A 25,981-nucleotide genomic window follows, 5' to 3' on the forward strand; every position below is an offset into this window, starting at 1 on the left:
TGTAGAGCGGATCAAAGAGATGGCAGAAGATCTTATTTACCAGCTAATTCTTTTCAACAATTCCCATCCCAGGCTCAGCCCCACTCTGTGGAAATCAGAGCAGGGGCTCTGCTGCTGCAGGTCTCAGGCTCACCGAGCGCTCAGTCTTGCACCATTCGTTATTCACTTAACGAAGAACAGTGGCGGCCTAATACCTCCCCAGCGCTGCCTTTCAAAAGCCCCGCTGCGTGCTGCGATGCGGCTGGATTGCGAGGCACGGCAGCACGGCGAAGCCCGCGGGCAGTCTCACCTGCTGCTGGGACGAGCTGCTCCCCAGGCGGCCCGCTGCTGCCAAAAATCCAGCCGGGAAGGAAACCAGTCCCTTCGGATCAAAAAGGGAAGGAGAAAAGTTTCAGCCCCGTGTTATTGCGAATGGAAAGAGAAGGGCCCCTCTCACGTGCCCCTTTCACCTTCAGTTAAAAAGCAAGGAATGTGCCAAGTGTTCGGAGGAGTTCAGAGGAGTCTAAAAGGCTTTGCCCACTCCCCAGTAAGTCTTGTCTCAGAAAGACGCTTTGTGCTCCTGGCCCTCTTCTTCTCATGCTGAAGCACGGCTTGTCCAGATGTTTCTCCATGCCACCGGGTAAACAGTCAGGAGGACTCTCCACGTAAGCTCGCGCACACAGCGGCTTGCTGGCTCTGGGCATTAAACTAGCGTGTATTTTGTCACCCTCTGATACCTGTCCTGTGGTAACAGAGCATCCAAGTCAATGTATTCACAATGTGTCACCTTCTAGTAACAGAAGAAAACTGCTGTTAGCATGTGCATGGAAGGAGATTGGGAAAAGAGGAAAGAACAGTCCCACAAAACACTTCTGGGCTGTTTACAAATTAGGACAGTCAATGGCATTGCAGTGTTCTGCCCCATCACAAGACTATTCTACCTTGGCTGGCAAATTACACTTTGCGAGGAGGAAAAAATTGCTTTCCTGGGAGACTGCGTTGCCTGCAGAAAGGAAAACAGACATCCATCCCCGCTAACTGGCGGCTGCTGCTGCTTTCCCCACCGCTCACGTGGGACAATTACAAAGGATGTTCCCACAATCAGCAGTCAAGTAAGATCCCCCTCACACAGCAGTCAGGGCGAAAAGGAGCGTGGCAGGGCTCATCTGGCTTTGGGATGCTTACAATCTACCACGAGCAGGACTATTAGTCTGGCCAGCAGTTTCTCATGGTTATCACAATTTTCCTCATTAACGGGAGGTCAGAAACAAACTGACAGGGCTTATTTCATGCTTCAGTGGGTACCAAAACACATCCCAGGGCAGGGAAAGGCTCCCTGATAAAGGATTGCCCCCATTTCCCAGACACAGGCAATTTGGGAGCGCAGCGAGCACTGTCACACCCTTCTTGGGTTCCCCGACTAAGCTCCTGAAATGTAGTCCAGCTGATCCAAGAGCTGAAAAATACCCAAAACTCGCTCTTTATTAGCCAGCCAGCCACCAAACACCCTCAAACAAACAAACAAGTCAAAACACCCATGCTGGCTGCCGAGACGGCACAGCAGCGCTGCAACATCATCGGCTGAAGCACGGGGAAAGGATGCTTCCAGCAGGTTAGCGAGCAGCAGTTCCTTGAAAGCAGCTCTGCTGCTCATCGAAACGTGAGCTCTCAAGCAGCGTCTCCATTTTACAACCTACCACTTTGCAGCACAGCCGTGTGCTGTAGGACCCAGAAGAGATGACTGCCAGTCCGAGGAGCAAAGCCCTCTGCTAATTTCCTTTCTCCTCAGCCTAACGTAGCAGCACACGTACAACAGGATCTGCTTGGTGCACAGGGGTCACAAGCCAAAGAAATGTCTGAAACCTGGTGCGAACGTGCGACCAAGAATCAGCCCTGAGCCATTTCCACACTGCACAGTCTGCATTCAAGAGCTGAAGTCAAACGTTCTGCATTTAAGCACATAAAATGCGGAGTCCAAAGCAAAGAGAGAGAACAGAAACCAGGATGTCAAATGCTGTTGACACGGGGTAGGAGGGATCAATGTACAACCAGCAGACTCATAACTTAAGATGGTGAAATGAGAAGGCAGCTTCGCTTGCATGTGTAAATGGACTTGAAGGCCTGGGTACTACTATCGCCCTCCACCTCAGCCAAAACGTGACACGTGCACACGCTGCAGCACCGTGGGAAGGGCTCAGATTAGATGGCGAAGACCTGTCTTGGCCTCTGAGCAGCCAATGCTTTGACTATGGGAAGACACAAAGGGCATGGGCCCTACCTCAAAACTGGGCAGAGTAAGGATGCAATTCAACAACAGCAGAAGCCAATCTTGGACAGCACTGCTTGATCCTAATCCTTTTCCTTACACCACCACTGCTCTTCTGACTCCCCACTGGAAGGTGGTTCAAGGCACTAAACCAGCAGGAACTGAACCTCTTACCAGCCAAAGAAGTCTTCTGTGATATCAAGTGCTATGGACCACCTCAACCCAGGTTCGGAGCACTGACACGACACAGCAGAGCAGGACAGCACGGGAGGCGAGTACTGCTCCAGCACCGGCTGCCACCCAGCTGCACCTCGAGCCCCTCCATGTTTTGCCTCTGGCTGCAGACAGATGCTGTCAAGACACAAGGTAACTATTTATTGCTTACTTTGATCTCATCTGTTTTTCTTTCTTTGATTTCACGGTACTGACAACATTTGCTGCACTCTGGCAGAACAGCCTATGCAGAAGTTCTCTGAATATTTAATGCTGGCACAGTAATAAAGATATTTAATATAAAAGATTCGCCATGCCACAGCTCTAGCCTAGAAACGCCTGAGTGCGCCTTTGCAGATCCATGTCAGAGCGCGTGGTACAGAGCCAGGAGAGTGCTGCAGATACCAATGTTGTAAGAGATTTTCTTGGGGCAAGGATAACATTCAAGGTGTCTTCTTGGGCTGGGCCTTTCATTTCTTAAGTTATTTTGAGTTGTTTCAACACATGGCTAGAATCTAAACGATGACAACAGCACCATCTGCTCCAGCTCCTGCCACACCACCCTGGCTGGCATCGCTCTTGCAGCAACAGAAAACTTGTCCTAGGGAAGAAGCCAAGCCAGGAGAGCTTTTCCTAGGCAGCACTATTTTACTCCTGTGGAATCTGAATTTGCAGAGCTCCTGGCCGCAAAGATTGCTGGCGGCGTCCAGCACGCCGAGCAGAGAGGCTTCCACTACTGCCGCGAGGAGCGGGGAGTGACGGGGAGGGCGGCCAGGCACATTTGGCAAGCAGAGATGATCGCGGCCCTCAGCGAGGGTGAGGAGCCCAGGTGAGTGTCTCAGATGCACATACAGGAACGGACGTTACCAGCTCGCCTGAAAATCACAGCCTGGTGCTGCTGCGGGAACGCAGGTCGCGATGCACGCCCATGACAAACCATCACCACCCAGTTTGCCCTAGAGTTGCTCATTTCAGCAACCAACTACTTTTAGACACTTGATACTCAAACAGGCACCAAACACCCTTTGGCCCCAGAGTGGCCAATTCCAGTAGCTAGAAGACAACCAACAGCACTGGACAGCAGTGGAATACCTTATCAGGGCTTATCAGCCTCTCCCTAAATACAGGGGAAGGAAAGTTCTTGACACATTGGTTTCTTACCCTATAAATAACTGCATGCGACAGCTCTCCCAGCCTTGCTGGGCTCCAACTCGACCTGTCCTCACCACCAGCAACCACTATGCAACAACACAGAGCTCGGAGAGGAAGATTTTCGCTTCTGTCCAGCTTTCCTGCATTATTTTGCTTTGCATTACTAAGATATCTTTTGGAGGAGGTCAGAAGTCAGAGCGCATTTCCTGGATGTCCTTTCTGGTTTGTTTAAAAAGCCAAAGGATGCAAACAACAGGACGTTCATCGAGCATTTCTGGTACACTTGGATCTACGTTGCCATTTTATTGCAGAACAGCTGAGAAAACACTGCTCCCCAATATGCTCGATATCAAGGCTGATCTATACAACTTAAAAACCTAGTTTGTTGGGGTTTTTTAAGCTTTATGAGAAGGGGCAATAAGGAGAAGATGAACGCAGAAAGAAAATCCTAATCTGGACAAGCCCAGGAAAAACATCAGCAGGAGAGCAAGGCAGAGGGAGGGGTGCATCAGCCAACACCGAGCTAGCAGGGACTGGGAGGTTTCAGCAAAATCAGTGATGGTGACAGGGGTGACCACCTCAACAGATCTTGCTTCCCTGTTCATTGGGAAGTTACTGCTCCAGGTGCAGAAGGTTGCTGATCCGACTTTGTTTGCTCCTCGGCTCCCAGAGTTCAGATCACGGTTGCATGTTTTAGTGCTCCAAGTTTCACACACCATGCCATGAACAGCAGAAGTGAAATATGTGGCATTTTCAGGTAGGTATAAGGGCAGGACAGACATGGGGACAATAACATCTTTAGACACCCAGCATAAGTCAGCAGAATTTGTGGACCAGAGCTCTTATTTCCAGAACAATAAAAATCCAACAGTATCTGCATTTGCAACTTTATTTTTCATAACCAGCAAGCCCAACGCGAAACACGCTGAGGCACAACACAAGGATTTAAGTGACAGAATGAATGACAGCAAATAAAAATCTTTATATACAAAATACATGAGTTGAGCACTCAGATGTCTCTCTCTAGCTGGTCTTCACCCAGTTTTGGCCACTCAGGATGACATTCAGGTCACAATCTGTCTTGCTTTCAATCTAGTTTTATAGTGCTGATGAGCAGAATTGCAATAAAAGCAGATGTAGGCAGTGTGAATGGGGACAAGCCATGTGAGACGGTAACCCAGACCACACATTCAGCCAAAGGGAGCTGCGGGACCACTAACTGCTACCCCTCCCATCCCAAAGGCTAAAGGATAAGCAGTGAGTTTAAAATCAGAATCTGTATGCATTTCATCCTGAACAGGAATTAGATGGAAGCCTATCTTCCTTTCCAGAAGGGATGAACAGTCGAAACTGTCCAAATTTAAGACTGCCCCAAGTCTAGGAATTCAGGTTCAACCTTCCCCAATACATCTGTTAAAAATAAATGAGGTGCAATCAGTCTCCTCAGGGATTTCATCCCCTTTCAGCTCTAAATGCAGCTCTGCTGTCACACATATGATATGCATGAAAGGACAGCCTGCTTCAGAGCCTTCTTGCTTAAAATAATATTGCTCTAAGTCTCAGGTTACAGCAGACCCATTCATGCTCCCTGTAAGGCCATGGTCTCATCTCCAAATCACTAATACAAAGGCTGGAATAAACAGGGTTGCGGATATTTCAGTAGTGCTGCCTTCCATTGCAGCACACGAACAGTGACTATTTTGAAAAGGCTCCAACCACACCTGCTTTGTCATTTCTTATCTAGGCAGGCACAGAGCAGTTGATTGCTGGTGGAAGATGCTAGGTTCAGTCCTCAAAGTGAGAGCAGGCAGCAGCAAAGCAAACCCCTGACTGTAGTCTGGCAGCTTTACCCACCTTACAGGACAGCCTGTTTTCACAGATGGGAAGTGTTCAGGTATTTCCCTCTCTGCAGCCTACAGGAACAGGACTTTTTAGCGCCCAGTGATCCTTACTCAGTTCCAAAACTCATTTTACACATTCCCAAACAGCAATCAGATGATCCATCTTCAGCATCACGCAGGTATGTCTATCTCCCTCCTGCTAATGACGACTTCCTAGTATTTCATCCGAGCCATTTCAAGCTATTTTGCTACGAGCAGTGGGAAGGTGCTTTTCATCTGAGCGCTAACACTGCTTCAACCACGATACAGGATTCTTCCTTTTAAGGACTTGAACAGGCATAAAGAGGCTCTTGGATGTTCGGATAGAGCAAGCAGACCCGGGGAGTCAGAGACCCCTCCATAATGGAGGTACATGAGCAACAGGGACAATGAAACGTGCTTCAGATCTGAGCACAGAGCTCAGACTGCCACAACAATGAACCCTTTATTAGGCACAAGAAAAGCAGTTACCATATCCGAGATGAAGCAGTGACAAATGCTATCCCATTAAACGGTATCCCAGACCCTTTCCCTCCAACTCAGAGGAACCTGGGGGCAGGGAGGGGCTGACAAGATAATCCAGCTAACACTTAAGTACGGAAAAGGCAAAACACACGCAAGTTAGGCTACAAAACCATAAAACAAGGACACACTGATAATAGCTCAACAGTGCTGCAGATGAGGGAGATTTTCAAGCCAGCCAGTGCTAGAAACCCAGCACAAAGCAGAGTGAAGTCACAGGCTCTGGGTCACTAAGCACTTCTGCACCCTGCTAATCTGCAGCCTGGATGACCCAGAGCCGGCTGCTCCTGCAGCTGCACAGATGAGGACACCACGGGCCTCACGAGGGACCTGTCAGCATCTTGCAGCGAGCTGACACCCAATTTGCTCCAAGCAAGTCCAGTTGCCGAGCTCTTGGAGCTAATGCGCCCCAAGGCAAGGGCCAGGGAAGAGCTAACTGCCTCAGAGGCTGGCAGAGGCCCTGTGGAGGAACGTGGATCTTAGTCTGCCAGACAACATTCAAAATGGAAGGGGAAGAGGACAAGAAAGCAGAAAGACAGAGAAGACAAGACAGAACAGCATGTCCACACATGCCCATGGTACTAGAATCTGGGAGGTGCCAGAGACACCATTCTGCTTGGGATGTGAATAAAACCTGAGGGCATCGTCACTGACCCCTGCCTCCAGCTCACAGCTGCCCTTTTCAGATCAGCCACCCACCACCGCCACCCCTCCAAGCCTCCCTTGGAGAGCCCCCAAGAGTCTGTCCCCTTGTCACAGGATCAGGTTTAGCTCTTGATACCCTCATGTTAGTCCCATCCTTTCTGAACCTCTTCTCTTGCTCACTGACGGGGGGTGACTACAAGCAACCCTGCAGTAGATCCTTACCTGCATGTTTTATCTGATTCCCTTTTTGCAACCAAAAGCATCATTTATTACTTCTGCCTGAATATGCGTGCAAGGCTCTCAGTTATTCCACCAGAAGATGCCAAAAGGAAACATGTTGTTTTCCATCCAATTTGGAGATGCCCACTGTTAAAGGCTACTTCTACAAACCCCTCTAAGCTAGCTCTGGGGCAGCATCATTTGTCACGATGATGAGACAGTGGGAGAAACCACAAATAAAGATATAAATTCAGAGGGCAGAATTTGCTTGGGGGAAGTCTGCCCTCAAATTCAAAGTCAGTGGGAGCTGAAAATGAACCATGAAAGACAGAATTCAGTCTTCGGAATAAAACTTGGCCTCGAGCTCACTGACATCCGACGTCTGATACCACAAGCTACAGCCAGCCAGCCACTGGCAGAAAGCCTGCGAGCCTCCACTGCTGCAACGCGACCACACGCTCCAGCTCCAATCACAGGTCTAACTCTTAAACCACAGAGACAATTCAGTCCCAGAAACTCATCCCATCGCGTGCAGGATCTGCAGTGGGAGGGTAATAAAATACTTAGCACCTGCATGGAGCTGGTCAGCATTTTGTAAAAGGTAGCTCAGCATTAGGAAAGGAACGTGAGCCATATTTACACCTCTCGAAGCCCCTGGATCTGACAGGACACCACTTAAACAGCACTCAGATACTGTTTCATAAGCATTTAAAAATTCCGCTGCCCCACTGATTTATAGGAAAAACAGACTGAAAGCACTGACAGCACTTGTAATCTATAGAAATGTTAGTTCTTCCTTCAATCTTAGCCCTATTAGGGTTTGCTTACTTCTGACCAGACCAAGCGAAGTAGGTTTTCAGATAAAAGTGGCATTTTTAAACAGAGGCTCTTCTTGCCAGCCTGCACTGACACGTAGCCCTGCGCGTTCACAACACAGAAGCTAAAGCTACAAACTGACCTCTGGAAAGCTCATCCCACTGGAATATTCCTTCTCTTGGGAAAGCCTCTCCTCACATGTCCCTTCTGTCACCTCTGCATCCTCAAACTAATCGTACGATGAATACGGTCACCTTGAGCTCTGCAAACCAGGACAGGGACATTTTGTCATCCAGAAGCCCAGTGCAAGCAAATTTCCAGCCTGGACGCACAGTTCTGACACCGTCGTGCAGACATGCTGCTGAGCACCACAGCCCCCTGCGGCTCTTGCACCCCTCCTGCTACCGTACCTCCAGCCACCAAGGTACGATGGCCCCTTCCAGCACACAGACCCTCCAAGCACCAGGAATGCCCAAACCCACATCTCCCCAGGGTGCCCTGACCCCACCCCAGGAAGGAGACTTGAGGAACAAGAGGGGAAAAGACAGTGTGCACATCTCTCCTCAGCCCACAGCTTGCTCTACTCCATCTCTTTTGCCCTCTTCTTGTCCCCCTTCCACTCCCACCTTGCTGCATCTCAGAGGACGAGAGCTGACGTGGTCCCTGTGCTCACCACCCACTACTGAAGAATATATATCCCTTTCAGCCCTCTGCTCGGCCTCCATCGAAGACTTGCTCTATCGGTAACCAACCCTGCTACCTGGAAACGTGAAATTGCAGCAGCCAGACAAGGAAAGAAGAAAATTTGCTTGCCCACTGCTCTGCTCACTGCCTCGTGTCTTAACTTTGCCAGACTCGCTCTGCCCTCAGCTTAACTGGCAATGTGCACAGCTGGCCAGCTGTGTCCCCTGCACCAGAGAGCCCTTGTGAAGTGACATTTATGAGAGAAGGAAGGAGCAGAGCTGCTTGTGAGCGAGACCCTCCAGGGCCAAATCGAGCCAATGTACTCGTGATCTAAGTCAAGTTCTGATCAAATCAGAGACAAAGCTTTTCTTCTGCATGAGACAACTTCACCACTCTGAACACCACCCTCCACCTCCCATCTCAATTTCAAAGGTGCGTCCCAGCAACCACTTCTTTCCAATGTATAGAAGACAGTCAATTTGTCTTAGAAAAATGGATTTTCCGACCAGCACAAACATGCAGATTGCTGAGGTGGACCATGCTCAAACATCAGTGAAGATGGGGTTTTTGCTGGGTTTTTTGTTTGTTTTTAAGGATGCTGAGCCATTTACAAATCCTGAGGAATTTCATTTTGCAGCAAGTGACTTCACACACTGATAAAATCCATCTGAAATTACATCGGCCACTTACAGGCAGACATCCTGGGACAGGAACTGATGGGGCACCATAAGGTGAAATACAGGCAGGTGGCAGAAAGGCCTGCAAGCCAATACCGCGGGGTGTTCAAAAACCACACACGCACTCTCTCTGTTCAAAAAGACGAATACAAATGTTTATCACCTCTCTTGCTAGTGCTAAAGTTTCTCCATGAACAGCAGAGTTGAATGCAGCCCTTCTTCCTATGGACTTGTATAATCTGCCCCTTAACAATACACCTTCTGCAATAACCCGTCAGCCTTTTCCCTTCCCATGGACCTTAGAGCATCACCACAAGCGACAACAGAGCTACAGCTCACCTGGAGCAATGCACACGCTGAGCGGCTGAACAGGACGGCGCAGGGACAAATCCCGCCTGCCCTTCCCAGGGATGTTAATGGTTCAATCCCTCCAACCAATCTGAACCAGTTTGAGAAGAGCACTGGGGGAGGGAAATGCGGCAAAGATGGCCACACCACGCTAGGGGATCCGTTCTACAAACGGGTCAGGACAAGTACAGAGGGGAGGCTGCAAAGATGCAAGAAATCAGCCCAACTGCAGTGATGATCCTTTTATCTTAGTAGAAGGCATCCACTGGTGCTCTCTTTTCCATTCTTTACATATCCAAGGAAGAGACTGAGAACAGGAGCCACACTGCATATAAGAATTGCCTTCACTAATCAGATTACTTAGAGGGAAAGGGAGAAAACAGTGGATTGATTTCTGAGGGGCATGAAGGGCTCAGGCTTGCAAAGAAAATCCCCTGAAGTCTAAAGGCACAGATACCGCTCCTCCAGACTCCAGTGCAAACGGCATATGCTTTTCACAGGCACTTTAAGAAAACCAACCTACAACAGATTTTGGTGAGAAACAAAGCTCAGACTCACAGATGGAGGCCCATCCTGCAGTGAGATACATTTGGTTCTGCACAGCAGAGCTGTACCCACCTTAAAAAACAGGAAAGAGGTAACCTAAAGGGTCATAAACAGTTCTCCAGCAATCTGCAAAGAGGCTTGGGATTGAGAGTGCCATTCCTGCTGAAAAGCCGAGCCAGAGCAATGCAGCACAGACCAGGTACTCCACCAGGGAGGGCACTCGTTCGGGAAGCAGCAAGGATCCAGTTCAGCAAAAGCTGCACCTCTGGCACAGCAGAGCCAGCCTGGTGCTCTGCAAAGCTTTGGCAGAGTCTCCCCTTTAGGGATCATTCACTGAACAGCCCACTAACCTCCGCCCAGGATCACTTACCCTAATTCTCTTCCTGGGACTGGTTTGAGATGAGTGGGAACATCTCTGCACTGCTCTGCAAGGATTAGCAATCCAGCTCGAGTTACTTCTGCAATTACCTCCCATCTTTCCTGTCTGCCTGGGGTAAGCACAGCCCTGCCAGCAAGCCCGGCACTACAGCACCGTCTACTTTATTGATAAGCCTCCCCAACTGCAAGGACGTGCCCTCGGGGTGAGCCCCAGATGCCAGGCCAGCCCACCTCTGGAGACTGAATACCACGGGTAAGCAAAAAAAGCTCCTTAGATGGAAAGCAGAGAATACACTAGAAGCAGAGGAAGAAACCTAGAAAGCCAGCCCAGCTTGGATATGATTGCAATACGAGTAAAATATCTCCTGAGAGCTGCTGTCCTTCTCCAAAGACATTGACTGCTGCTCCTCTGACTAGAGGCTGGGAACAGTCAAGAAAGCAGAATCCATTCCCGCACGAGCATCCGATCACTGCCGGGTCTGTGCAGCGGTGGAGCCTTCCCGGAACAGCACACAATACAAGCTGCTCTCCAGCTCCAAGGGCGAGAGAAAGCCCTGAGACAGAGCAGGGGAGGAGCCCCGGCTGGGAGCCCCTCAAAGCAGAGCACTGCAGGGCAAAGCACTGCACAGCACAAGGGAAGAGTCAATTAAGCAGCTCACCTGGACACTTCCAGGTCTGGATGCTACCGGCAATAAAGCTCAGCCAGACCCTTGCCGTGTCATCCTGTGCAGAGTTTGACACTCCCCTTCCACCTGGCTAAGGGGCAGGCACAGGGGGAAATGAGCAGTCACCTCTGATTTCATTTAACAAACCACAAAGGTCTGCAGACCTTGGAGTAAGCCATATACCCAGAAAGCACGAAACAACTCCGTTGTGTGGAGGTTGGCAGCTTTACCTGCATGCAGAGCCACAAGAACCACAACCCTCCTAAACCTGTGCTTTGCTCCAGCAGCTCCAACAGATGGGTGCAATACACTGCACATCCTCCCAGCATCACCCAGATAAAGGACCCATGAGTCTGTCACAAGTTCAGGGCACTTCACTATGAGCTTCCCGCTCTCATTTTTCAGCCCCATAACTACACGCGGCCAAAGCCTGGGAAGCAACCTGCCAGCTGACTGACTTCACCAACCAGCAGGCTAAGCACAGTGGAAAATACTGGGAGCTGGGTTGAAGCCAGTGCCCTGGTTCTTTTTTGACTAATTCATCAAGTGTCAGCATTGTCAGGTCGCTACAGCTAAATTAGCAGCACTCCTTCAAAAGAGGCAGAGACAGCAAACAAGCCTCATCAGTGCACTGGGCTGGGAAAACAAGCTTATTCTGCTCGAGACACACTCAAATCTGCAGCTTTCTTCCAGCTTTTGAATAAGTGTTCCTACTGGGAAACAAGGGAACGGCCACCCTCAGCACTTCCTCGCAGACACCGCTTCATGATCCAATTTTCAACGCTCCACAAACCAGAAGGGATTTGTCTGAAAGTCTGGACGTAGACACACCACGGCACCAGCATCCCAAAGAGCAATGCCAACGTCCATCCGGGGAAACGCTGGGGCTCCAACAGGCAACGCAGTTACAGTTGGATTGCAGTAAATGTCAGGACAATTTGTTACTCTCATGTTGATGGACACAAGCTTTCAAAAGAAACTGCAAAGACAAACCACAGCCCAGCGCAACTGCATTTTAAATGCATCCTTCCCCCAGCCATTTCTAGCAGCCCCATGATGCTCCAAAGCTCAACTTCCAAATGAAGATTTAAATGTCATAAAGGAGCAATATGCTCTACTCCCTGCTACTACACAGTGAGGAAAACCATCCTGCTAAGCCCCAGTGACTACGCAGGGAGCAACACGGTACACAAACCCTTCCAAACTCTGTGCCTGGTGACCCCCTGAGTGACAGAGAAGATAGTGACACGACTGAGGTGTACAAGCATGTAATGAGGGACGGAGGTGTTGGAAAAGAGGCAGAGGAGCACAAAAGGCAGAAGATTAGGAAGTCCGCCTTACTGGCCTGCTCCAAGTGGCCCTGACTAGATGCACTGGGCCCAGCACCAACTTGGAAAAAGCTCTTGCGATGTCACATTTCCCTCGTTTCTTCCCTGAACAAGGGAGAACACATTTATCTTCCCATGGCTTTCAAAGAGGGAAATGAGAGCGAGAGCTGCAGCCCTGATTTTTCAGGACAGTTTAAGTAAGGTTTGCTCGGATGAAGCGGGTCCTGCTGAAATTGCAATTTATTAAGCACAGAGGGAGCAGGACTGTTTAGGTAAATGGCCTTGGGAAGGAAGAGGCTGGAAGCAGAGGGCAGCGAGGCTATCTGAGACCATGGGAGGAACCGACACAGGGTAAGGAAGACTAAATTAGAAGCATGATCTGTAAATACTTAAAGCAGCATTTTAAAAAGAGTAATGAGGGAGGGAGGGAGAGACAGGAAGCCTGTGTTTTTGCTGTGTATATGTGCAGAGACAAATCCGCATTCCTGGGCTACAGCCCCAACAAGCAGCGCTGGTCACCTGCATCTTTAGCTGAAGGACTGGTACCTGTCTCCTCTTTGTAGGAGCTCCACAGCGCACACAGAGGCCCTGGCACTTTTGGCCTCATCCCAGCTAATCCAGCCCTGATGAAGGATAAACATCCTTTTCTCCTCTGTGATGCCACCTGCCCCATAGGATGGAGATTTATCTGCTGAGTACTACAGGTCTGCTTCCCTCTGGAATAGCTAAAAGCTTTGCTCTCCCGGGTGGAGACCACATCATCTCGATGCATCTGGAGGCCATGTCAGGTTGGGACCTTTGCAACAGGTTCACCTGAAAGCTGCAGGCCAGCAGCGAGCCGTTCCAGAGCAGGGCTGGACAAACAGCCCAGAGAGGGGCACAGAGTCTTCATTGAAAGGCTCCAGGCAATGACAAGTATGCTTCACGCTTTGGACTAGAACAGGCATATCTGATTTAATTACAAGTTTCTCAAGGTTCAACTTGTAGCCATTAGATCTTGCAATAAACTGAGCTCACTGATATTTCATTTTAAGCTCTACCTGTTCAGGACTTAGCTAGCCTACAATCCTGTCACGTTGCAAAAAAGCCTTACAGAAGATGGAGTCTCAAGCAACCAAGACCATGGTGCTTCTGAAAGAGGAGTCATGTTGCCCTTGAACACAAGAGCTGGGTCTCAAAAAACCACACCCCAACTGCATCTTAATTCCAAAGATTTAAAGCCTTCATTTCCAAGGACATTCAGCAGCATGAGGTACTTCTGTTAACATCTGGGGACTGCACAGGGAATCATGCCAAAGCCATACCTCCTACTGAATATCATTACTCCATCAGGACCAAGAATGAGGAAATACAGTATTTTGTATCAAGTGTGAATTATCTCCCTGAAGAGCCTCAATGCACTACAGGTAAGTCAGACACCTGACTTTCCTCCTTAGATGCACAGTTGAGAGGAGGGAAAAGAAAAAAGAAAATCAAGCATTTTGCACATCACAATAGAACAAAGCACAGCTGGGGTAGATTATTTCCCATTCCTAGAGGAAATGGCATTTTAACATTCCCCCTCTCAACAGCAGCCTGTAAATACTCAACTGAGAACTGACAAGCCTGTTTTCACTGTCCACCTTGAGAAAAAATGCAAAAAAAAATGAACTGCATAAGGTAAACCATTAAACACCCCAAATCTGAGGTACTGGCAACAAAGGTAGAAAACCTTCACGGAGGGCAGCCATTGCTTGACAGAACAGACTAGTGTTTCGCAGTAGTGAATTTTGTCCCACTCATTCAGACACGCTTCAGACATCTGCCTAGATCCACACGGATAAATGCAGAGCAGCTAAGAAATACGCTGCATACAAATTGCCAAAGTGACAGCTTAGCTCATCTCAGCCGCTCCTTCCAGCGAGCCGGTTTCCAAGCAAGACCAGCCTCTCGCTGCAAATGGAGCTGCACCTCGCGTGGTGCCACCAAGAGCAAATGGAAGGAGAAACTCCCTTTAAAGCGATGGCAGCTGCCCTCTCCCAGCAAGAGCAGGACTGCTTTTCGAGGGGCTAATAACCACCTGCCCAGCCAATTCCTCCCTCGTGCTAGTGCAGCGGATAGGGATGCAGGCAGAGATCTCTCCATCCCTCGAGCAAGATGTTTTCACTCTTAGCGGGTTTAATTGCTCAAAGCCGAGAGGGCAGGTTTAATTGCTCAAAGCCGGGAGGGCAGGTGCGCCGCGCGTCGCGCCTGGCAATACCTGGCGAGAAAACTTCCCTTTCGCACCTGTGAAGTTGGACTCGAAACGAAGACGCCCGGCAGCTAAAGGGGAAAAGCAAACACCGGGGAGGGGGCCAGCCTCGCGCTCCGGCCGGGGCGGTTTTGGGGACGCCCGGGTGGCGCCGCGGGGGGAGGCCCACGAGGGAGGAATCGGGGCAGGGGAGCCCCCAAATAACCCCCCAAACCCACCGGGGCGGGCGCCAGCATCTCCAACCCGGCCAAAACCCACCCACCTTTGAGGGGCATCGAAATCCACCTTAGGCATCTCGTTACCGTTAATATTACAGTAATTTCCCTTCGCACCTGGGCAATGCAACAAAGCGAGGCGACTCCTGGGCACCGCGACCTCAATAGCACTCGGCGCCCCCAATTTCCAGCCCAGACAGGGGCAGCTCCGATTTCTGACACGCCTTTTCCTCATGTTTTTCTTTTTTTTTTTTAATTACTACTGTTTTAATTGCAGCCGGCCCCTGCCTCCCAGGAGGGCGGCTGCAGAAGATGGCACCGCGCAGCCCATCCCTCATGCCGCAGCCGCGCCGGCCCGGCCCCCAGCCCCACCTGCCGCAGGGCGCGGGGGCAAAAACGGCAGAAAGGGGGAAAATAATAAAATGATAATCATAATGATGATGATAAAAGATAGCCCCCGGCCGCCCCCCCCCCACGCCGCCGCGCACCTGCAGCCGGGCGGCAGCGCTGCCGCAGGGGCCGCCCCTCGCGCTGCTGCAGCGGGCAACCGGGCCCGGTACCGGGAGGGCGGACACGCCCCTCCGCGATTTTTATTTTATTTATTTATATATTTATTTATTGCGGGGTTTCCCCCCCCCCCGCCCGTTTTCTGCGTTTTTGCACGGGGACAACGAAACGCGCGGCCCGAGCGGCGGCAAACGGTGCGGCACCCCCGCCGCAGACCCGAAGCCTCCCCCCGGCCGCCCGCGGTCGGGGGCCCGGTGCCGCCTACCTGCCGCTGCAGGGGAGTCCGCACCGGAGCCGCGCGGCGAGTGACAGCGGCGGCGCGGGCGGGGCGGGGCGGGGCGGGCGGGCGGCGCGAGCCGGGGGCGGGGCGGGGGGGGGCGCGCGCGAGCTCCGGAACCTTCGCCGAGCCGGCGGGGGGGGGGGGGATGAGGCGGCAGGGCGCATGCGCCGCGCGGCTCTTCTCCCCCCCACACACAGCCCCTCAAGCGCTGAGGCCGGCGCATGCGCGGTGAGGAGTGTGCGGGGGGGAGGGAGGGGCCGCCGCGGTCTTTTGTCTGCGGGAAGCGGGGGCGCGCCTCGCCCCGCCCACAGGGGGCGCCCGCGCGCTGCCCCCCTCTCCCCCCCCCCCAGGGGTCCCAGCCGCCATTTTGCCGCGGCGCTGCCTCAGACCCTTCGCACCGGCCGAGGGGGCCGCCCGGCCCCGCTCCCAGACGCTGCTTGGGGCCCAGATCCCCCCAGGTCCAGCCCCGCTGCAGGGCGCTCTCAATAGCCAAGAGAGCCGAAAAATAGCAACAGCTTGCGGGATGCCGAGTGCGTCCCCTTTCCTCCCCAGAGAGGGGCTGTCGCGTGAGGGCCTCGCCCTGTGGGCACCAGGGTTTCATAGCACACACGGAGGAGCAGCCGCAGGCAGCTTCCACGGGCACCCAGTTCAGCAGGCCGAGGTTTGGGTGCCCTGTTGGAGCCAACAGGTGACCCAACACCTCCTGCCTCCGGGTCATTGAAGCTTTGGGGTTTCCCTCATCCTCCAGTACAGAACTAGCAACCCGCCTGAAGCTCTGGGAACCGCGGGGACAGGCCCACCTGGAGGGGCAGCTCCTGCTCCCCACCGCTCCCAGAAGATCCCTCTCCACCTTGCCCGCTCCATCGGCAACAGGACACCGCGGCCCTGCTCTGGAGGCTGACGGCCACAGCGGAGATGCCTCAATGGAATTACTGCCTTGCATTACATGGTTACTATACTTGGTAATTGGATTTAGTGGAGAAACTGCAGGAGGGATCCTTTGTCAGACAGGCTCAAGGTTTCATTTTTTTCTGGGAATCATTCAGGTGCAAATCAAGGGCAAGTGTCTGATCTAAGAACAAGCTTCTGACAGAGGTTCTGAAGGGAAAAGTGGCACAAAGAGAAACAGATGTGGAGCCTGCAGCACTGGAGGATTAAAGCAGATTAGACAACTGTTGGTTGGGAATAGTCCATCCTGGTTTGGAACAAAGGTCTCAAGGTGTCTTGTAGCCCTATGGAGAACCAGAGCTCTTATGTCTTACTGCGGTATTAATAATTGCACAAGTACTGTCAAAGGATTAACACTGAATGAGGTGGAGATCTGGATTTCTGAACATGCAACCATGAGGTGGTTTTATCAAGTCAGTAGAAAGAGGTGAGATATTAAAAACTTTTCTCCTCTCTGTTTTTAACTGTCTTAAAATGCCATAAATCGACATTATGCTATAAATTGGTTGGAGAGTTTTCCCCAAGGTTGCCCCAAGGTTTCACATGTTCTGTGAAAAATATCACTGCTTTGGGAACTGTAAAATAAACACTACAGTGCTATGAGGGGATCCATCCTTCTGAGACAATACAAAGCAAGCTGAATTTGAACTTACAGTGCAAGCAGCTAGAGTCCAATTTTGGAACAGCAGCTCTTCCTACAGGCAGTACAGATGTACCAGGAATCCAAGACCGACTGTGCTGGCAATCAGCTGTGCATCCTCTAGTAGGACCATTTCCTCTTTTGAGCAGGGCAAATCCAAAAGAGACTCCATGCCTTGATGTCCCAACACAGGTTATTCTGGATAATCAAATCTGGCTTTTTGAAGCCCTCTCAATGAAAGCTCACGCTCGCCTGCCTGACTTTGCTTGGGTCACGAGGCACTGAGTCCCTCTGAAGCATTAGCCAGTCCCAACTGATGTTCAGGCACATCCATTCTCACCCCTATAGCCATTTAGAAGATCTGCTGGCAAAGGCTAGTCAAGAGTAAGATGCATCAACTGATGGTCCACAGTACTGCCAGCCTGGAGGAACACAACAGCACAGTTAAGTCCTCCAGGACTGTTGTTATACAGCCAAGCACCTTCCTGCCCTGAAGCCTAGTGGTACAGTACTTGGAAATAAGGAGATGCTAAGAGCACCATAAGCAGTACTGGCTACAAAAAGGCACCACGAGCAAAGACTTGCTGTTTATCATTGTGTTCAGAGAAACAGGACCTCAGGGATATTCTTGGTAAACAAGATTACTGCAAAGAAATAATCAAATCTACACCCAGTTTCTCCTCCTTACTAACACCCTGCAGGGCCTAAGCACTGACTGAATGTCAGCGTGACAAGGGGGTAGCAACTGGGAGAAGACTCCTTTGTTTGGGTGTCCTGACTCCCTACATCACGCACACATCACTAGCTTGCTGCAAATCGACCCCTTTGATGTGAAACCCCACTGCGCAGCAAGATAACTCATTCTGTACATCTCAGGAGGGTGCACAGCAAACGGCCATCTCCACGCTCCTTGCACCGCAGAGGCACGCACTGTTGTGCGCAGCATGGATGCGGGTTGCTGCTGCAGCAATACTGAGATATTATGGGAACTGCTGGAGCAGTGCGAGTCCTGAAGTGCTGCTGAGTGCTCTGAGCCCCAAGTGGAATGAGCTCACAGTAATCAACAGAGCTTCTCGCCCCGGCCAACAGGAACTGCAGAGAAACACTGTGGACAGATTTCTTACCTGTAGGCACAGCAGGCTGACAGCTAAAGTAGCCATTAAATATTGCATGGAGCTGTCCTGGCCACTTTTCGTTCATAGGGTGTTTTTGCAGGGAAAGAGGGACCTGGGAATTTCTCCTGCAACTTTAAACTTGTTCCAGGCTTGCTCTTCCCTCCCTTTCCTTTAGGCCTGTACTAGCTGGAAACAAGCCACTATGCTTGCTTTTAACCCTAAGCATCAGATTTTAAAGGAAACCTTGCATTAGGCTTTTAGCTTCCATGTTTCTTCATCCATAAAACAGGGCTCATCTTCCTTGCAGGAGTTTTGCAACTTGTTTCAAAACTGCCTCAAGGTGTCCTACGGCGAGTGCTACAAGAGCTAAGACATGATTTCTCAGGCCTTGCCTGGAGTGGGAATTGGCCTGCAGAACTGCAGCTGTGTGACAGTTTCTTGGTTATAGCGGTTTTAAGTCTAACATCCCCAAGGCCTTGTCTGTCTACAAACTGCTTCATTTCAGTCACTTAATTCAGATTAAGGGTGGCTTTTGCAAAACCATAATGATTCTAGCGGAAATAAATACTCAGATTCTGCACTAGCTTAACCCCATTACAATACCACTCCTTTTGCAACCTAGCCATTAAAGTTCACCTAAAAAAGGAAATGGGTTAATGTCTCTCAAAATGGTTTCTAGCAAGGAGACAGGATTGATGTTTCTGAAACAATTCCAGATGCTATTGCCTGCTGATAAACCACAAGATGATCCCTTCCTAAATAAGGAAGCCCCAGGCAGACACAGCCCCCAGACTTGCTTCCCAGGACGCAGCCACTAACGCGCACATGGCACCAGCCCCGGGAGCCAGCTGGGTTTCATAAGAGCTCGCTGGGCTTTGGAGCCTCACTGTGGAGATCACAACAGGGAACTGGGCATTACACAACAGTTTTCCCAGCCAGGCCTGTATGCTGTTAGCAACGGCAGGAAAGGGGGCATTACCCAGGCCAGCTCTGAGCAGAGCTAAACAAAGCTGTCGCCCTCTGCAAACCTCTCCCAGCAGCTCAGACTCGGCTCAAACTCCAGGCACGAGAAGGGATTAGAGCACAGCTGGCTCCATTCCCCACAAGTTGAAACCAAACACACATATTTGCAACATACATATTTTGCAGTCCAGCCAAAGTCGGCTTACATTTCATTTTCACAGACAGGCAAACGGAGCATGGCACACCTCTGTAAACCCTGCTGAGGCCCGTGGAACTGCAAAGGCGTAAATCAGCGAGAGTCCCGCGGCACTGCAACGGTGCAGGCAGCAAGCAGGCCGTGACTCAGCAGAAAGAGCCAGCCTGCCCGGTCCTCTCCGCTAGGAACAGCACTGAGCACAAGGAAAGCAAATTATCACTTTCCTCCTGATCACTTTTGCAAATGGAGAGACTTGACAAAGTGAGGTTAACCTCTTGGGGACCAGAGACCAGGTAATACCCTCACACTCTCTCACAGGCTTCCCTGCACCCCAGCTGGAAAATGTTATACCTTTTTCTTCTCATCTGACTAACATGGAAGGCATGCAAAGCCCAACACCTACAAATAGAAGGCCTAAGACCCAATACCCCAAAGGGTTTTTTGAGAAGTTAATCACTGTTCCATTTCTAAGCCATCTGCTACAAGGGGCATTTCAGATCATGTAAAGCTTGTGTATCTGGAAGACGCCAAGTTGTCTGGTTACTGGTTAAGGAGTTACAGAAAGCACTGACTTGTTATGTGACCTTACATGAATTTATTCTGTGAGCTGAGGCCATGAACTTAAAGTTGAGACTCACTTGGACTGGGTATCATGGAAGGGCAGTGGATGTTTGGAGAGAGTTGTAGATCTTCTTTGTTTCTTCTTGTCTGGGCTACAGCTCCTCTCCTGCTTAGCAGCATAAGTCTGGGGTATTTCAAGCCTCCACCCAAATGCCAGCAGCACAAAAGCAGGACAAAAGCATTAGCTGCCCCTTTTTGTTGAAAAAATTTATGGAGAGGCTAGTGATCAGAAGGGCCTTCGCTCCTGGGGGAGGGCAGCCACCAGGGCTCTGCCAGCTCTGCAGCGAGACAAGGAATGTCACTCTCTGGGGTGGAACACCAAACACTACCCTGTCTTGGGACCCCAAAGCCCGAAACTGTTCCTGCTCGCCCTGTAAGGCGGTCTGCTGGTGGCCAGCTTTAGTGCTTGGCCCTGAGGTTTCTCCAGCTCTCGCCAGAGGATGGCAGTCTTAGGAGAGCAGAGATATGTGTAGGCACCAGCCTAGCCTTTACTCCCCGAGTTAAGGCAGAGGAAGAATTCAATCCTGCTCGGAAATAAGAGATTGCATTATGCAGTAGCATTAACAGGCTTTGTGGTGAGGCTATCTCACACACTCAAATACAAGGGCAGCGGGAAACCTCTAAGCTGCGGGTCACCAGAAGGACACGGCAGGGGAAGGCCTTTGGTCTTGTCCTACTTCTGCTGCCCGCAACACCTGCAATCGACTGCTCCTTGTTACCTGCCGGGGCTGCGCAGGGCTAGGCCACAGCCCGCTCCCGCTAACGGGGTCTGGCCGGCCTGGTTCAGAGGGGCTTCGAGAGCCATCTGCTGTTATCAGTTCACATTACAGCACCGGGCAACACCCCTGCCTGGCAGGGCACCCAAGACACCCTCCAGCTCCACCTTTCACTCTCTTAGCCTCACTAGTTTGTGGGCTAATGGGAGAATAGTAGTATAAAGCATCATTTTCTAGATTGAAACCATCTTCAGGGAGCTCAGGTCCTCACGCAGAAGGACCCGGGAGCCTCTACAGGGAGCACATGCACTGGTGAGGATGGTACAAACAGGACAAGCCCAAACAACTGTTTTTATATAAAGATGGTATTTCAGCATGCCAGACAGGGCAGAGCCACAGCTCCCAGTGCACCTGCACACCTGGACCAGGTAGAGGCAACAAGGAAACAGGTAGTGGTGACACCTGCTCTTCAAAACATCAGTCACCGCTATCATATGCCATCGGACACGGCAGCTGCCCACCCCCAGGGCCCCCCCACCAATGCAGCCGCACGCTTCTAACTGCATCCCCCTGCCAAGGCTGGGGAGGGGGCTCAGGCACCCTCTCATCTCAAATAAAGGTGCTAGAACTCAAAACAAGCTGCAGCCCTTCGGACCAAGGGGGTTTACCACCTGGCAGGCAGGCACACACCAAGGCCTCCGGGGAGCTAGGAACCCTCTCAGAACAGCCCCAGCAGCCTCCCTTCCTTACACCTCGGACCAGCGGCTCACCCTCCCCCAGGCCCGGCGCAGCCAGCACTTCACAGGCCCCAGTGTCCCCTGCTGTTGGGGGTTAGAGGGCCCCAACCGGCGCCCACCTCCTCACCCCGCAGCGGAGCGGAGCGGCGCGGGCGCTGCGCCTAAAGGGGCGGCTCCGCGCGGCGGGCGCGCGCACAGGCCCCGGCCCGGCTGCGGGCTCGCGCACGTCCCTGCGTCCGACCCCAGGGGGCCGGGGGGGTGCGCTGCCCCCACCACGCCGGCAGGGGGAGCGGCGGCGTCGCGGCGCGCATGCGCGGCGCCCGGGCGGAAGCGGCGCGCGGCGTGCGGCGGCGGGGCGCGCGCGGCGTCCATGGGGCTCCTTAAAGGCGCCGGCGCCCGGCCCCCGGCAGGTGTCGGCGGATGGAAAAGCCGCGCCGGGCTGGAATGAGCAGGTGGGGCGGGGCCCCCGGGACCCCCCCCCCCCGAGGACCCTTCCCCCCTCCGGGACCCCCCCCCGGGGACCCCGGCGCGCGCGGCCTCTGCCTCAGTTTCCCCCGCGCGCGCCGGCAGCGGGGCTACCGCGGGGCTCCCGGCCACGGAGGGGGTGCGGGCACGGGGGGGTGCAAACCCCGGGGGAGGGGTGCGGGCCCCGAGGGAGAGGTGCAAGCACCGAGGGGGTGGGGGGGTTGCAAGCCCTGAGGGAGGGGGTGCGGGCCCCGAGGGAGGGGGTGCAAGAGCTGGGGGGGGTTGCAAGCCTCGAAGGAGGGGTGCAAACACTGGGGGGGGGGGTGCAAGCCTGGGAGGGGGGGCTCCAAACCTGGAGGAAGGGGTGCAAACACTGGGGGGGGTTGCAAGTTTGGGAGGGGGGTTGCAAAACCCGAGGAGGGGGGGTGCAAGCACTGGGGGGGGGCTGCAAAACCTGAGGGAGGGGGTGGAAGTGCTGGGGGGGGTTGCAAACCCCAAGAGCAGGGGTGCAAGCACTGGGGGGGGGGGGTGCAAGCACCGGGGGGGCTTCAAAGCCCAGGGGAGCGGTGCCCCCCCTGCAGAAGGAGCAGCCTTTCAGGGTCCCCGAAGGGAGCAGGGGAGCTCGGGCCTGGGGGGGGGGGTCACAGCCTGGGGCTGGCCCAGCGCAGGGCCTGTCCCCGGGGCCGTCGCCCTGGGGCAGCGGCCAGGCTGGCGGCGGGGGGGGACACGCACCCCACAGCACCCGTCCCGCCTCGGCGGGGGCTCCGCTGCCTGCGCGGAGCCAGGAGGAACCAACCCCGGGAAGGAGGCAGCTCGCCATGGCCGCAGGGACGCGGGCCCGGGTGTCCCGGGCAGGATGAGGCCCCGGTGCTGTACTGTGCTTCCAAAAAACTAAAAAAAAAAAAAGGGGGGGTCTGGGCGAGCACCAGCCCGGCTGGGCCGCTGGGTTTCCGGGTCCACATTCCCTCTCGGGACTTGGGAATCCAGCCGGGTGGGGGACTGGAGGAGGGGGGGGTCCCATGTCCCCCGGGGGGGCACCCCCTGCCCAGGCGAGCCCTGCCCGTGGGGTCGCTCCCGCCGCGGGCGGCTTTTCTCCTTCTTTGCACCGAGCGTCGCCCCAATGTGCACGCAGCAGCCGGGGTCGCAGCTACGGGGGCTCGTGTTCTCCTGATTTTATTTTTATTTCTTCCTTATTTCCTCCGACGGCGCAGGGAGCAGCAGGAACCCCCGCGTGCCCGGCAGCCTTCGGGCCGGCGCGGTGCCCTCGGCGGGGGGGGCTTCTCCCCCTTGCACTGCCCGGGCCGGGGCTCGTCCCGCTCCCACCGCCCGGGTGCCGGGGCCCCTCCGCGCCGGCGGCCTCGGGCGCTTGACGGCTCGGAGCCTCCGCCGGGGGATTTACGGCCGCTCTGACCTTGCGAACGTGCTGAGTCAGGCGGAGACGGTGGTGGTTTTTGTTTGAGCTCCGTTTTAGCCGAATTTGGGAGTCGCACGGGCGCAAAGCCCCCGGCGCGGTTGGGCGCTGGGCTGAGCCGGCCCTGCCCGCGCCACGGCCGCGCTTTGCCCCTTCCCGCGCCTTAACTTGCAACGCGCCGCCCGCGCGCGGGTGCGGGGGGGACGAGCTCCGCCGTGGCGGGGGGATGCTATCGGGGTGGCCGCGCCCGCCCTGCGCCGCCCCGATAACGCGGCGGGAGCCCCGCGCCGAGCCGCCCGCCACCCCCGCCGCCCCCCGCCGCAGGGCCCCGCCATGGCCGAGGAGGCGCCGCCGAGCCCCGCCGGGGCCATCACCCCCCTGCAGCAGATGCTGGCCTCCGGGACCGGCGCTGTCCTCACCTCCCTCTTCGGTGAGCGCCGCGGGGGCTTCGCGGTGACCCCCCCCCGTGCGTCCCCTCCTCTCCATGTCCCCCCCCCCGCCGAGGCTCAAGGGCCGCTGTCATTGCAGTGACGCCCCTGGACGTGGTGAAGATCCGGCTGCAGGCGCAGAGGACGCCCTTCTCCAAAGGTGACACCGCCGGTGGCCCCGGTGCCGGGGGGGGGGCCGGTGCCGGGGGGGCCGGGGACTGACGGCGCTGCCCGCCGCGCCGGCGGCCTCTCCCAGGCAAGTGCTTCCTCTACTGCAACGGCCTCATGGACCACCTCTACGTGTGCAACAACGGCGACGGCTGCGCCGCCTGGTACAAGGCGCCCACCCGCTTCAGCGGCACGCTGGTAGGGGGGGGTCCCTTTGCCGGGGGGGGGCACGGAGGGGGATGCCCACCCCTCCGGGCTCCCCGCTCCCGGCGCTCCGCTCTCCCCGCAGGACGCCTTCGTGAAGATCGTGCGCTACGAGGGCGTCAGGTCTCTGTGGAGCGGCCTGCCCCCCACGCTGTGAGTTGGGCCCTGCCGCCGGAGCGAGGCTGAGCACCGGGACCCCCCCTCCACGCTCACCCCCCCCTCAAATCTCCTCGGCAGGGTCATGGCCGTGCCGGCCACCGCGATCTACTTCACCGCCTACGACCAGCTCCGCGACTACCTGCAGGCCCGCGCGGGCGGCCGGGGCCACCACGTCCCCTTGGTGGCCGGGGCCCTCGCCAGGAGTGAGTACCCCCGTGTCCCCCCCCCCCCCCCGGGCGCCGGCGTGCCCCCGCTGAGGCCGGTCCCCCCCCCGCAGTGGGCGCCGTGACGGTGATCAGCCCCTTGGAGCTCATCCGCACCAAGATGCAGTCGCGGCCGCTGAGCTACCGGGAGCTGCGCGTCTGCATCCGCTCGGCGGTGGCCCAGGACGGCTGGCTGTCCCTCTGGAGGGGCTGGGGGCCCACGGTGCTGCGCGACGTCCCCTTCTCAGGTACCCGCCGCCGGGGGGCACGGGGGGGGGCTGTGGGGGGGGGCTGCCCCGCCACAGCCCCCACCTGCCCCCTGCCCCCCCCCCAGCGCTCTACTGGTTCAACTACGAGCTGGTGCGGGAATGGCTCCGCGGGCAGGCCCGCCTGGACGAGGCCGCCGTCGCCATCAGCTTCGTCTCCGGGGCCGTTTCGGGGACGGTGAGTTAGGGCGAGGGGGGGGACGAGCCCAGAGGCCACGGTGAGGGGCTGGGGCGGCCCCGGCCCACCGCCCGGCTGCCGGCCCCCGCAGGTGGCGGCCGTGCTGACGCTGCCCTTCGACGTGGTGAAGACCCGGCGGCAGATCGAGCTGGGGGACAGCGAGACGCTCCGAGGTGAGGGGTCCCCGCGGGGACGGGGGGGCTCCCGGGGCGGCCCCCCCTCCCCGCCGCCGCCGCCTGGGCACCCCCTGGCCTGCTCCTCTCCCCGCAGTCCCGGCCTCCAAGCCCTCCTCCACCTGGCTCCTGCTGCAGCGCATCCGAGCCGAGTCCGGCACCCGGGGGCTTTTCGCAGGTAGGGCCGTGCCGGGGGGGGGGGCCGGGGGGTGTGGGGGTGCCGGGGGGGCTCACGGTGCCGTCCCCGCAGGCTTCCTGCCCCGTGTCATCAAGGTGGCGCCGGCCTGCGCCATCATGATCAGCACCTACGAGTTCGGCAAAGCCTTTTTCCAGAAGCTGAACCAGGAGCGGCAGCGGAGCGGCTTGTGAGCCGGGAGCCGGTGCCCCCCCCCGGCGAGGCGCCCCCCCCACGAAGCCCAAGTGCCTTTGGGCCGCGGCGCCGTGGGGGCCCTGCCCATCCCTCCCTGGCCGGCATTGGGCTGGGGGGGCCCCGCTCCGTTACGCAGTGTCCCCTCGCCCCCCCGCCCCCTCCCCGCCGCGGGGCACTGGGGCACCTCGCACCCCTCTCCAGGCCAGTCCCCCCCCCCCCCCCCCACATCCCGGGTCGGACCCTGCGTGCTGGGGACCAGCCTCACTGCTGCTCGGGGGGGCCGGGAAGCGTTGGGGGCACCGAGCCCATGCCCTGTCCCTCCCCACGAGGGCCTGCCCCCCCCCGCCTTGCACGGGGCGCCGGGGGGGGAATTTCCTCTTATTTTCTTAAATAAAAGAAAATGGTATTTGGCACTGGAGGAGTTTCTTCCTGCTCGCTGCTGGGCCCCGGGTCGGGTCCAGGGGTGCTGG

At 55.2% G+C, this 25,981-nt stretch overlaps 2 protein-coding genes across 6 annotated transcripts in view; one reads left to right on the plus strand and one right to left on the minus strand.

Moving 5' to 3' along the window:
• Positions 1 to 15,604, minus strand: part of MAPT (microtubule associated protein tau) — a 56,470-nt gene extending 40,866 nt beyond the window's left edge. For 4 of the 5 annotated variants that reach the window (XM_064524546.1, XM_064524543.1, XM_064524544.1 and 1 more), the window contains exon 1: positions 15,536 to 15,604. The gene's annotated coding sequence lies outside the window, so the exon portion shown is untranslated. Of the gene's footprint in view, positions 1 to 289; positions 362 to 449; positions 695 to 15,535 lie in introns of those variants that run through there. The other variant, XM_064524542.1, reaches the window with a different exon arrangement.
• A 6,170-nt stretch (positions 15,605 to 21,774) lies between these two features.
• Positions 21,775 to 25,924, plus strand: SLC25A39 (solute carrier family 25 member 39). Its single transcript, XM_064524585.1, has 11 exons — positions 21,775 to 21,938; positions 23,687 to 23,792; positions 23,891 to 23,950; positions 24,047 to 24,156; positions 24,248 to 24,315; positions 24,400 to 24,524; positions 24,599 to 24,772; positions 24,859 to 24,968; positions 25,060 to 25,141; positions 25,239 to 25,319; positions 25,392 to 25,924. The coding sequence occupies exons 2-11, from the start codon at positions 23,696 to 23,698 to the stop codon at positions 25,508 to 25,510; spliced, it is 1,026 nt and encodes a 341-aa protein (XP_064380655.1). The 5' UTR covers positions 21,775 to 21,938; positions 23,687 to 23,695; the 3' UTR covers positions 25,511 to 25,924.
• Positions 25,925 to 25,981: the final 57 nt, after the last annotated feature.

The sequence above is a fragment of the Dromaius novaehollandiae genome, chromosome 22 (genome assembly GCF_036370855.1).
Source record: "Dromaius novaehollandiae isolate bDroNov1 chromosome 22, bDroNov1.hap1, whole genome shotgun sequence".
Taxonomy (NCBI): domain Eukaryota; kingdom Metazoa; phylum Chordata; class Aves; order Casuariiformes; family Dromaiidae; genus Dromaius; species Dromaius novaehollandiae.